The 14012-nt window shown below is 31.8% G+C and overlaps 1 protein-coding gene across 1 annotated transcript; it reads left to right on the top strand.

Annotated features, from left to right (window-relative positions):
* The first annotated feature begins 5371 nt into the window (after nucleotides 1-5371).
* Nucleotides 5372-11268, top strand: LOC132748664 (uncharacterized). Its single transcript, XM_060738277.1, has 7 exons — nucleotides 5372-5698; nucleotides 6357-6487; nucleotides 7162-7247; nucleotides 8331-8474; nucleotides 9073-9123; nucleotides 9718-9843; nucleotides 10821-11268. Exons 1-7 carry the CDS (start codon nucleotides 5390-5392, stop codon nucleotides 10832-10834), a joined length of 861 nt encoding a protein of 286 aa, XP_060594260.1. The 5' UTR covers nucleotides 5372-5389; the 3' UTR covers nucleotides 10835-11268.
* The last annotated feature ends 2744 nt before the right edge of the window (nucleotides 11269-14012 follow it).

The following is a 14012-nucleotide window of genomic DNA, read 5'->3' as shown; positions in this document are numbered from 1 at the left end:
TCTTATGTGACAAGGTGCATAACTCTAGCACCAATATTTTCAGATCTATTTCTCCTTGAGCTTAGAATTTTCCTTAATAAATACATTGTTCTATTTTTACTGTTACTTCTTTATTTCTTAAGGGATCAACTTCATTCTTCAAATTTGTCTTCCTTATCATCATTCACATATTATATGACAAGGGTCATAACTCTAGCACCAATATTGCAAGAAGTATCTCCCCTTGAAATTAACATTTTCCTTAGAAAACATTATTTTTTACTGTTATTTATTTCTTAAGTGATCAACTCCATACTTCAAATACATGTTCCTTCTCATTAACCACATGTTATGTGACAAGATCCATAACTCTCCCACCAATATTGCAAGAGTTATCTCCCCATAAACTTAGATTTTTTACTTGAAAAATGTTATTTTTTATTTTAACTTCTTTAGTTTTAAAGGTATTTCTTATAGGCCGCAAAACTCACACTTTAAAAATAAAAAGTTTTGAGAAATAAATTTTAAATAAATAGCTTTTCTTTGGCAATGGATCTTTTATGTTCAGAGTAGGTTTATTGACTTATCTTTTATCTTAAAAATATAACTTCATCGGTTGACTTGACTGTTTCATTTGTTCATAACTATTTATTGCTTGTCAAATACAATGTAGACATATGCATGTTTATTATATCTTTGAATTGCTCTTAGCTATGCGCATGCGTGACTCTCTGTATGTTACAGAATACCGTTAGGGCCATCGTGGTTATACGTTAAAATACAGAGGGCGACAATGCGATCGTGCGACAGTGCGATGACGACAATACGACGGTGCGATGACGACAATGCGACAGTGCGATGGCGACAATGCGATAACACGATAGTACGATGCCGACAGAGCGATAGTGTTATCGCACTGTCGCCATTGCACTGTCGCATTGTCGTCATCGCACTGTCGCACTGTTGCCATCGCACTGTCGCATTGTCGTCATCGCACTGTCGCATTGTCGTCATCGCATTATCGCACTGTCGCCAGCGCAGTGTCGCACTGTCGTCATGGCGTTATCGCACTGTCGACTCTCGCCTTCTGGTGGACGGTTCTAAACTGCTGGCGTATAAACTGACGGAATAGAATATGGGATAATTTTACTTTTGTCAATAATTTTTTTCTTCTTGTTTTTTCTTTTCCTTTTATTATTTTTTTGTTTGTTTCTTTTCTGTATACTAATAATATTTAATTAAAATTATAAATTAATAATAAGAAACATTCTATATATAAATTCAGAAAGAGTTATACATAGACGGACAATGTAATATATTGTGTGAAACTTTAATATACAATGTAATAGAAATATTTCAGATGAAAATGATCTTATGTTGACATTAAAAAGATGAAAAAAATCATTGTTTATTACTTGTATAAAAAAGACAAACTTCTTATACTATATGGTCAGCAGACTTAACGTACGGTGCTTTAGGTACACATGTATAGTAGAATCTGCTGACCATTTAACCCATTACTGCATAAGCATTTTGTGAAAAATGGCTGTTTTCATTGAAAAACCCCCCGTTACACAAGTTCAAATTACTATGAAACTATAACGTCGGTGATTCTACTCAGGTACCCGTTCGTGTCTGAAATAATGCACGGAAGGGCACCTGAGGTCTTCCTCCACCAGTAAAGCTGGAACGTCGCCATGTGACCTATACTGTGTCGGTGTGACTTAAAACCCAATCAATCAATCAATCAACTATGAAACTATAAAAAAATGCTTATATAATGATCAATTTTGGCAAAATATTTACTGAGCCAAAGCATTTGTATCTTGATTTCCTGTTACCATAACAACGAGGGGACATTTCAAAATCACTATGTTGTGCTATTTTTTCCATCATAGCTGCAACTTCCCGATGAGTCGGGATAGGCTTTCAGCGTTGGTTACACGTTACCTTAAGATCGACCTGATGCCATTTTGAGCCTCTCACAAGTCCAAATTTTTCTTGGAGTTGAGTGGGGCTGCAGTCCCCCTTCAAACCCCCCTGCAGAGGAGGGCACCCCCTCTCTTGCACCCCGATGTATCTGATAAATGTGGTATGGTTTTCACTATTTGAGGCATCAAAAGAGAGGGTGAAAAGGCATGAAAACACGTCAGTATGAGGTAAAAGGTAAAGCATATAGTAAAATATGTTGACCAGTTACACTTACAGGGAAAAAAGTTCACCAATTAGATATCAAGAGAAATATGATATTTGCAAGCATAATGTTAGTAAATATAATAAATTCTACATCTCGCAAACCAGTCAAACCACTGCTGAGAAACTAAGATATAAAAGAAATTGCTTTGTGGTTTTTGCAGAGAAACTTAAGTTTAACATACATTTCTTATTGTTTCACACTGTTAGTATATATAATAAATTCTACATCCTACAAAACAATAAAGCCACTGATGACCAATCAAAAATATAATAGAAATAGCAGTATTTTTTATATTAAACAAAGCCGACCAGTAAGATTTATTATGAACTATATTTAGAATTATAGAGAAAACTTATGAATTAGAAATGAAATGCGTATTTTCATTTACACTATAAAATTTGTTCTTGAATACAGTGAAACATATTTTCTGTATTTTCACTTGTGTCTTGTCGGACTACTTTCTTCTAGATTCAGCCGATATACAAAATTCAAGGCTAAGACTATCAAATTGTATAAGTAATGTCAAAAATAGAAAAGAGTACATGTATAAAATAATAGCACAACTCATGAATATTTATTTTCATACCACTCAATAAAATAAATCCTGCATTTATAGAAAAAAAAACTTTAATATCCTCTGTACTACTGACCAATTGAATATTTTTTGCATCTTTTAAATGTCAACATTTAGTGAGATGGCGACAGTACGATAGTACGATGGTGACAACGCAATAGTATTATCGCACTAACGTATTGTCGCCATCGCATTATCGAATTGTCGTCATCGCGTTATCGCACTGTCGCCATCGCACTATCGCATTGTCACCATCGCACTATCGCATTGTCGCATTATCGTACTGTCGTCATTGCATTGTCGCACTGTCGTCATCACACTGTCGTATTGTCGTCCTCGCACTATCGCACTGTCTCATTGTCGCCCTCTGGATAAGAAAGTCTAACCACGATGGCCGTAACGGTATTCCGTAGTATGTACTTATAACCTGTATGTGAATATTATGTAAGTAAAACTAGAACATGATACAATATTTTGCTGTTTTTATAGTTTACGCATATAATACATTTCAATTAACCTTTATTCTTATATATAGAAGTACTAAAGTTGAAAGACCAAAAGGACAACATTTAAAAACGTTATTTGGTGGTTTCCAAGGGGGATATTGAACGTTTCTATTTCCTTCATGAAAACGCAATTAAAACTCATATATACGTATAACTCCATCAGGGTCTGTAGTTTATTGTAAGTAATTTTCATCTATCATTGTATATGTCAATTAAAAAGTTAACCTATTTTTCGTAGCGCAACTTTTGTTTAATTTTAAAAAGGCAAACGATAATAATTATAGAAAGAATAACCAAAGAAAATCACAAACCCTGTAATTTTAATGATAGCCAGAAATCTGCCTTGCAGCTCTATTAATAATAGTTGCTTTTGTTTGCTTTTGGTTGCCTTTGCTAACAATTAATACCAAAAACTTGATACATTTTAAGAAATAGACTTGACTACCAGTAATAATCATAACTTAATGATTTCAAAACTTGTATTAAAATATATGTACTAACATTTAGCCAAAACGCCAAAGATCAGAATTTACTGGTGACACGGGTATATTGTTTAAACGCTGGTACTGAAACCTTTACGTATATTCACAATATGAAAACGTGGTAACTTAAATGAGAAATAAACGAAATGGTCAGATCCCCAAACAGTGATGAAAAAAAAATACAAAAAAAAATGAAATTGAAAATTAGGTTTGATTGATTCGATTTATTAGAGGTAATGATAACACCGCAGGACTGAATTCAGCGGTACTTCGTCTTCAACACTTCGAGTATTGGTATACCAATTTTAATGAAGCCGAAGGACTGCTCTAACAAGATATAAGATCTATGAAAGTCTCATATTCTTTGTAACATTCTATATCTCCAGAGAGATTATGTCATAAAAAGTACAAGTTATGAAATGTAACTGATTTGTATATTGTTACATTATAAAAAAAATCAGTACATTTTCATGTTTGTTTGTTTTTTGGTTTTTTTTTGTTTTTTTTTTTTTTTTTTTTTGATACATGTACTTTGAACGATTGAAATTGAATTATTGTCCACATTACTAAAAACAGCGCTAGAAATATCTGTTTTCATATTTAAAGTTCTTGAGTTCATTATGGTTATGAGTTTTTAACTAATACTTAAACGTGTTTGAGGTTTTTTTCCAGGTACATAAAAAAGGAATGACATTTATAGATAGCCCTAAGAAATTAAAGTCACATAAATTATTTTTATAGAAAAAAAAACAATTTCAGATTTCCTTTTTTATCTAACTGAAAACATCAAGGAGAAAAGATGGCTACTGTACAAATGTGAGATTTTTTTTATTCTTAGAAATAATTTCATTATACTGTCATAAAATTTGAAGGCACATTATGTCTCAGGAACGAATAATATTTTCATTCTTCAGAGAGGGCAAGTTTCAGTTTTATAACATTCAAAAATGGTTTAAGGGCATGTTAAATGCTTATCACATAAAATAACACCAAATGTGAAACTATTTGTCATGAAAGTAAATTAGTATTTTCACACAAAATCACTTTAATTGTAATCATTGAGAGTCCTGTATGTTGTAAATAAGGTTGTTACCACACTTAAGTGAAATTTTATAAATGTATATAGATATGCTTTTAAAATAATTTTCAAACATCGAAGAATATGTAATATATGTACTGCAAATATTTCTCCACATTGTATGTAATCATTACAATCATTTCTTATTGAAAAATTTTACTTAAGACTTTATAGATAATACATTTCTAATTACCTACCTTTATTAACATGAAATGTAAATTCGGTAATATCTTTACAAATAATGCTTTTTGAAACTGAAAATACATGTACTGATAAATTTTAGCATTATATTTATGATATAAAACCATTAAAAATGAGTTGCATGATCCTTAACCAAAAAGCAAGAGATGAAGATAGTTCAGGATATTTGCCACTGAGTAGCTTTTTGAAAACTCTTTGTTTTTAAAAGTTCTTACCAAAACAATATATGTGATAGTTGTTATCCAAAAAAATTGAATATAATTAAAATCATTTTATGATAATTTTTAAAATCTTAATAAAACACAGCGTAATTAATACTAAGTCAGTGATTTAAGAGAAATAGGAATAATATTTCTTTGTAACTTCTTCAGAATGATCGGCGTGCTCATGGTAATCACTTGCTGTACACTCACATCCGCTGTCATCCATACCTTTGGCAACAATCGGAATCAGTATTACCGTAGAAATGGCCTTGACACTTATTACCGAAGAGCTGACCTTGACACTTATTACCGAAGAAATGGCCTTGACACTTACCAACAAGGAGGATATTTCAATTATGGTGGATTTCTTGATAATCTGTCTCCAGATCCTGTCTGTGGAAGAACTTTGACGAAGTTTGATTGCCCTTTGTTTGACTTCAGGTCAAATTTAGTCAGCAAAGATGACTTCCTTAACGCAGTAAGTCATTCCATCTTTTAAAAGAAAAAATGTGTTTCTATCTTGAATATAAAGAACTTGACGGCTAAACTACTGAAAATGACTCGTCCTGTTTTGTTATATGCATAATTCGTGTGATAATACAACAGAGCTAGCTGTCGGCAAATATAATCTGACCAGACTACATGGATGTCAGACTGGAAAAATATATTCTCTGTTATGCCTATGGACAAGTGTACATCGCGGAAAGCAGACCACACGTTTGTGTGATACTTCCCGATATATTTTTTTTCAACCAGATTTGGTGGAAAATCTTAGAATGTTCAATTTGATAAATCTGTTACATTCATTTTGTATTAAAAGTGGATATTATGCCTGGTAACAATGGTAACCGATTCTCTTGTCTGTCACAGACGTTAGTAAAAATTTGAAAAAAGAAGCCCTTAATTAACCTTCTGTGATACAGCCTTTGCAACCAGTATGAAGCCAAATCAGCCAATAGTCTGACAGGGCTCGTTACTGTTGGTTTATACATATTGTTTGTGAAATCCTTTAAACGTCGATAAATTTAGCATGTGAAGGGCTGAAAACACCCGCTTTTAATCCGCGTTAGATAATACAATTTATTTATTTTAATCTTGCAAGATTCATACAGAATGTAGTTTTCATTATTTTGTAGATTTCATCAGAATCTGTTTGGTTCATTATATACAGCAGAGGGATTGGGACACCCAATCCATATGGCACATGTCAATTTAGATTTGAATCGCCTGTTTCAAATGGTGACTTTGTCCAAAGAGAGCAATGTTTGTAAGAATACTAGTTACACATGTACATAGTTTATAATACTAATATATATCACTTTTTATGCCTATAAATAGGGAGGTAGTACATATAAATGTTAACCCAAGAAAGGTGAATTTTATCGAGGCGTCACTTGAGGCCAATGTTAACGTTATATAAATTACTCATATATAGTTTTGTAGGTAACAGTAAATTATTACACGAAGCGTTATAAGGGGCTGAACAAACGTCAGCTCAATTACTTACCTTGCACTGAACTCTATAGAAAATACATTTCTTTTATTCACTTTGTACATCATAAAACATAAAACGTTTAGAAATCAAAAGACAACCCCATTCATAGTGGTTTTGAGCTAGATTTAACCTCATCTTATCAGAATATTCTTAATCTGTTCAGCTTTTTAACCCAGCGTGCAGCAACTATATACTACAACATTTAAATAGTGTACCACAAGTTGTGTACTTGAAAACTCAACTACATTGATAAAATTGAAGACCCAATATGACAATTTCGTAATTTTATTCATTCTAGAAAAAGAATAAATTGTTGTGATATGTTTATTAATTTGGATACAAAAACAAAACTATGTTGATTCGTAGTCCTTTTTGTGTTATCGATATTTCAAATATATGATGACAGCTTGAACTACTTATTTTGAAAACCTTCTTCGACTTTTCAGTAACTTGGATACCAACAAGTGTGAAGATTTTACTTTATTAATAAGATTAGAAGAAGACGAATGTGGAAGAGTTAAAGTACAAGGAGGTAATGCATCAGTCAATTATAACGCCTGTCCGCAGCCCGGGGAAGTGCTGTCATCTTGGTTGGACTTCTGTTTTCTGTAGGCGTAAACATAGCGGGGGCTAAGTCAACTTGCGCTACAATGACATTTTGGTCTGGATTTAACTATTTTTATATATAGCAATCAAGCAAAAGATATATTTATAAAAACATATTGGATGTCATCTTTTTGGTATATACAAATGTACAACATAATGTTACAATAATTAATGCCGTTGCCCTAGCCGAGTGGCTATATACGGTCTGGTAAATGACTTCCCAATATTTACTTCTCACCTGCACTGATCAATCTACTTAAAATCAGCTCCAAATAACCCTCCAATTAAAATCAGCTCTAAATAACGCTCCGCATTTAGATCTAACCGTGACCAAATACGAAATCATTTCTGGTGACCTTTCACACAGCCAATCATCGGCGAGATTTCATAATTTTGAAAGCGATGTTGTTTCTAATTTTAACCCTGGGAAAACCAATATATAGGCCCACTGAGTAGATAATTTTCACGATTTCAAGAACAATTAAACATGGCGTTGTCCATATAGCAGACAGATAAACTGGCAAAACAATCTTGCCCATTAAAGCTTGGCTCTATTATGTCAAGTTAATTTGTCAAAAATTACTTTTCACATATTTTCTCTAACAAAAATAAAGAATTTGTTTAACCTCCGCGGATAACGGTATTTTAATACTTCTTCTAATGCCCATGTTAAAACCGGTTAGAATGCATGGCTAAAAATGGCTTTCTCTGTATATATAATAAAATAAGTAGATCTGAACTTTAGTCAGATTGCTACACTGATTTGAATCTTTTCATGAAAAGCACCTGCCCTTATCACTGATGAACGTTCATGCAATGAATGTACTTAGGTTTGAGAATTTGCCTGAAATAATGCACGGACAGGCAGATATAATCTTCTCTACAAGTCTCAAAACCCAGTCAATAACAAAACAACCCTGAATTAAGGTTGCAACAAAACCATAGAAAATTGAGTATTATCTGATAAAAGTTTGAAGTTCTGTAATAATCTTTATTTTCTTTTCCTAAGTAAATTTTACATCAGACGTGACAATATACAGTCAAGATATAAATCAGTACTATTGGAGGGAACTTTGCATCAACAGAATAGACGAAGACCAATGCGAGGGAGGGCGTTACATTGGCCTTAACGTGAAGGGAAGCCGATTGATCGGTGAGTGCATGATAATATCCATCTATCGATTGATAGTCCAATAGTTTCAAATCCTTTTTCGTGACTTTCTTACCAAATACCAAAACATGAATTGTAGTGTTTCAAAAACAAGTAACAGTTACTTAACCGAGGTGATGGTGACGTTTTTCTTGATAAAACATACATAGACAAACATTTAAAAAAGAAGAAAAAAATGATTACCATGTATTTTCTTTGAGATGCATATAAATATGTTGGCAAGGTTACAGTGTAATTTTATTTATCATTATTTTTTAGTAAGTTCAATATGGTTAGATTGTCTTAGAAAAATCATGCTTAAAATTAGTGAATTTATGTTTTATACATAATCACGCTACCGTGGTTAGTTACTATGAAACTGCTTTACCATAGTAACTGCAAATAAAACCATAAAATGAAATTGACAATGTTGAATTACGTTTATTAAAAGTAAAGATTTAATGAGCATAACATTTTGAAACATTAAAATGACATTGGGTCAATATAAAAATTTTGACATATCAGTATTTTAAACGAAAGAAAATGTCAATGATGCACATTGCATTAAATATCATATTTAGTAATTATTCTTCAATTACAGAACGACGTCACACTGATTCCAGTTCTGAGTCTGACCTATCAACAGAGTCCGGTATGTTTGTGGTACATACATTTTTATATGTTTATATCTATTTAATAATTGTTGTTTTTTTTTATGTTTGAAGTTCTTACTACTTACACAGCTATTTCAGCTCTACTGAACAACATCTGCTGTTGACAGAAACAGTATTATTAAGTTCTATAAACAGACTGTACTGTCCTGTTTTAAGAATTTTAATGCGTTTTCCTCAAAAAAGAAATCAAAACAATATGTACAACGTCGATCTTTAAGAACTTACTGAAACAAACAAAGGGTGGCCCATAGATTTGTTGTATTCTTGTAGGTCAAAATACAGGGAGATACGTTGAATTGAATGATAAGAATGAAATAATTGGATTTTTTTATTTAATTGTCAATCGATTTATAATTGTAACAAAATGTTTTACCTTACTCTAACGTATGTAGGATCAACACTGCCATTTCTTCATGATAACAGATTCGTAGTATTTTTTACTTCGGGTACCCCGTTCTCTCTATATGTTCAAATGTATTGAGACAATTTCAAATATTTTCATAAGATGTATTCATGAACATTGTAAAGACCTATTTTTGTATTAATAATAGAATTGAATGGTTTAATAACAGGTGAAGATGAGGGTCATGTTGTTGACCTGACGTCTCTACCCTGGGACCTGATCTCAGCCGATCTGAAGAACATCTATGACAGTGACTTTTCAGACCCGGAAATGAGATATGTTTTTCTAGGAAATGGTAAGTATATAGCTGAATTGTAATAAAAGGATTACACCTACTTGCTTGTACCAAAGATCACATAAATACAGGGATGCTTTTCAAATGTTATCTCGATTTAATATATCGCGCTGTAAAATATCTGGGTTTTGTTGTTGTTTTTTACTTTAATTCATAGATGGACTTGAGCTCCTACCTTTTTTGTTAAAGACCTTTACATTTCTATATCACGGTATGGGACAGATCACCTAATAAACACCTCCTTTGCTTTGTACTCGTATCAGCATCATATATTGTTCGGCTGTGAAGTCGAGTCTTGTATGATTTTAAAAAGTCGCATGATTTACCGTACATGTACATAAGACCATAAATTTTACATACATCAGATTGACACTTTGGGACCCATCGTCAAATGGTATACAAATAACGAACTGTACAGCTGCCTAATTTCATAAAATGAGGGTACATATGTAGTTTACCGATATTTAGTATCTTTCTTCCTTTCTTTTTCTCGATAAACAACTGTACCGTTTACGATGAAAGTTAGTAAATATATAATGGATAAAGTTTGAATTTGCATTAGATAGACTTATTAAAACTCGATTACAAATGTATAACGAAATCTGGCAGCTTGTACAATAGCTCTCGGGTACTTACAAGTTGTACCATCTTAACTAATGTATACGGTTCTAACTAACGAATCGATGATTGAGGGGTTAAACGCTTAAGCCTTGTGGGCACCGCTGTACAGTTCATAAATATTCAATGAAAGAAGGGGTAAAAAGTTGCTTATGTTACATATGTAGAATTTTTTCTCTCTTTAATTAAATTGTCTTCAAATCAGAATTCTAAAGCTTACATTTTATACCATCATAACCAAATTGAAAAACACTTAAAACAAGAAGAGCGTAAAATACTAGTAAACAAAATTGTGTAAAATCCGCATTTATCATAAATATCTTGTAAGATCTCACGTTTTGTTGTTTTATTTATTACAGAATGTGAAGTATAAAACCTGGACAGATTTTTCTACAGAATTGACATATATTTGTAGGATTGATATGTTCAAAGACACTTTATTTCTCTCTATATGTATCAATTTCCATGTCATCACTACTGTATTTGTTTACAAAAGTTATATAATAGAATACAAACTTATCCATGCACCTGTATTTTGAATGCATGAAATTCTGTCTTAATCATTCACCTATTTCCAGGTGATGTACGCAATAAACACACGTGTAATGACACAAAATATGTGTTTGTTGTTGCTTTTTATCTTTGAATACAGTACGTTCTTCATATCAGAAATTATTTTTATATCACATATAATAACATATAATGCTGCAAAGAAGATATACTAACAAACTGTATTTCTGTGGTTGTTATTGTTAATCACAAAACAATTCATACATATATTAGGTTAATTGGCGTTACGTTTCGCCGTGGAAGCTAACAAACTGTATTTCTGTGGTTGTTATTGTTAATCACAAAACAATTCATACATATATTAGGTTAATTGGCGTTACGTTTCGCCGTGGAAGTTTCTTACTTAAATGTGCTATATAGATGGTAAATCAGAAAAATAAACGCCATTTCAGAGAGTAGATGTGGTTATTGTCTTAGTTCCTTAACAATACCTTTAATATCTTATATCATCAATAATTGCCCATCGCGACAAAAGAATAATGTGATAGAAATGGTTTTGAGGTGCATCGGTGGCAGCTTTGATATAGATGATTCCGTCTATTCAGTTTTAAGCAGAATTCAACATAACGACATCGTAAACAAGAGCAACGCAAAGGCGGGGTAATATATACGCCCGAATGTAAATTTGTTTGCGTAATCAAAAATATTTTTTCAATAAAAAAACTTCTCTGAAAAAAAAAAACAGTTTTATCGCAATTTTCCTTATGGTATTAAATGACAACCAATATGGGGCAAACTTCATATGGTTCACCAAAATGTGCATTGGTTAGAAAGATACTGGTATGTTGGTTTCCGGTAAAACATATGATGGTATACTTCCATATGAGGACGCCATTTTCAGGAAATGGAACGAAAGTGTTAAAATTTTGAAATATTTTTGTTAGTACGAACTATCATTGAAAAAAATCAAAATGCTTTTCGGCATTTTTTATAGTTCCTCGATAGTTACCAATTCATGTATTGTCATATGCATTATCAAACATTTAACATATCAATAAAGAAAACGACCAAAAATAAGCTCAAAACACTAAATAAACCAACAATGTTGACCAGTAAAGATGTAAAAACATACACACGAACCCTTGTTCAGTCATTTTTTTTGGAAATCAGCAACGAAAAAAGATAATTATGGCCAAAATTCACATTGTTATCCATGTGTGGATATGTGTTCCATATCTAAAAATAAAACTATGCTATATAATACTGAGAATCTATTCTTCACAAAGTGCATTGTTAGTTGACAAGCATGACAATAAGGAACAAAATTGAAAGCTTAACGTGTTGATTTCTGTATAAATAAATTAATTTCCATTTATACTATTTTTTAAAAGATTTCTTTTTCATATGCAATAAAATTTAATTTTACTTTACTTATTTGAATTTTTTTACTTTGAATGAAATTTGTATGCACACGGATATTTGGAATGATTACACAGTGACACAAACATTATCAATTATTTGGTACATAATTTAAAACCTTGCGAAAAGTGCTTATTAAGTTTTAATTGAAAGATATATTATGTCCCTTTCAATCTTACTCTACAAATATTTATCAAACATATTTGAAATTAAGTCTAATTGTTTGTTAATACATGTATTTTTAAGTTCATTCACTTTTTAGTTAAGTTTCTCAGATATAAGTTTAACCACAAATTATTATACAGTGCTCTAAAATCTCATTATTGAGTTATAAATTTTGTCCAAAATAACGAGACCACCACTAGCAATGTTGAAAATATTGGAAATCACACAAAAACGAATTTTATCCGTAACTGAGTTATTTATGTCAAATAAGTGATTGATTTGTTCAATTGATATAAAGTTTATATTTTTTGCATCTTTTGCGTACGTATTTATATAGTATATATGTAACCATCAACGATGGTACATGTATTATATACATATTAATAAATTGCTAAATAAATTCTGTTTCAATCTAAACCGGCATTCATAATCTAAAACGATATGCAATGTACACGCGGTAACATTACACGCTTTCCTACATTTTGTTTATCAATTAGTAGTTTTATTTGGAATCTACTGATTTCGTCTATAAGTGAAATTTTCTGTATTGAATTTCCGTTTTGTTTTTTAGGAAATCAGAAAAATGGATAAAGTTATTTTTGATTTAATCAAACAATATTACTTTCCCCGGACTTTATACGGGGAAGTCAAAGACCGGGCCCGCAAAGCGGGTCCGGGCTTTGGCTTGCCCGGCTATAGACTACATGTGTATATTTAAAGAAAATTCAAATAAAAAACAATTAAAAAATATATAGAATTCTATACCTATCAATGAAATTTTCAGTGTCAGTTCTAGTTAGGCGCCGCCATTTACAATGTAACTCAATGATAAAAGGCGGTGTATTCCGATAACGGAACAAATCTCAACTTTTCGGATTAATAATAATCGTCGAATGTTCCGACTTCCGAGTGAAAACGGAAGTGGGTACAATATTATAATACCGAATGATACCTTTAAAACGGAAAAATGAAAGGATTTTTACCGACTTCCCCGTTCATAGGCTTTGCCTAATTTCATATTATTACTATTCATTGTTATGGAATTATGTAATCATTTGAAACATCTCGGCTTTTATAAATAATAATAATCACTTTTTTGGCTTGCAGCCACGATATGCAATGTACACGCGGTAACATTACACGCTTTCCTACATTTTGTTTATCAATTAGTAGTTTTATTTGGAATCTACTGATTTCGTCTATAAGTGAAATTTTCTGTATTGAATTTCCGTTTTGTTTTTTAGGAAATCAGAAAAATGGATAAAGTTATTTTTGATTTAATCAAACAATATTACTTTCCCCGGACTTTATACGGGGAAGTCAAAGACCGGGCCCGCGAAGCGGGTCCGGGCTTTGGCTTGCCCGGCTATAGACTACACGTGTATATTTAAAGAAAATTCAAATAAAAAACAATTAAAAAATATATAGAATTCTATACCTATCAATGAAATTTTCAG

Source organism: Ruditapes philippinarum, unplaced genomic scaffold (assembly GCF_026571515.1).
Source record: "Ruditapes philippinarum isolate M1 unplaced genomic scaffold, ASM2657151v2 ctg130_1_1_1_1, whole genome shotgun sequence".
In the NCBI taxonomy this organism is placed as follows: Eukaryota; Metazoa; Mollusca; class Bivalvia; order Venerida; family Veneridae; genus Ruditapes; species Ruditapes philippinarum.
Note: the sequence above shows the minus strand (reverse complement) of the source record. Positions and strands in the feature narration are given on the sequence as shown.

Bases quoted from the DNA above. Each gene is read 5' to 3' on its own strand.
- LOC132748664 (XM_060738277.1), top strand. From the start codon at position 5,390: ATGATCGGCGTGCTCATGGTAATCACTTGCTGTACACTCACATCCGCT. The intron at 6,488-7,161 runs GTAAGAATACTA...TCGACTTTTCAG, and splicing joins GTCCAAAGAGAGCAATGTTT to TAACTTGGATACCAACAAGT. The intron at 9,124-9,717 runs GTATGTTTGTGG...GTTTAATAACAG, and splicing joins TGACCTATCAACAGAGTCCG to GTGAAGATGAGGGTCATGTT.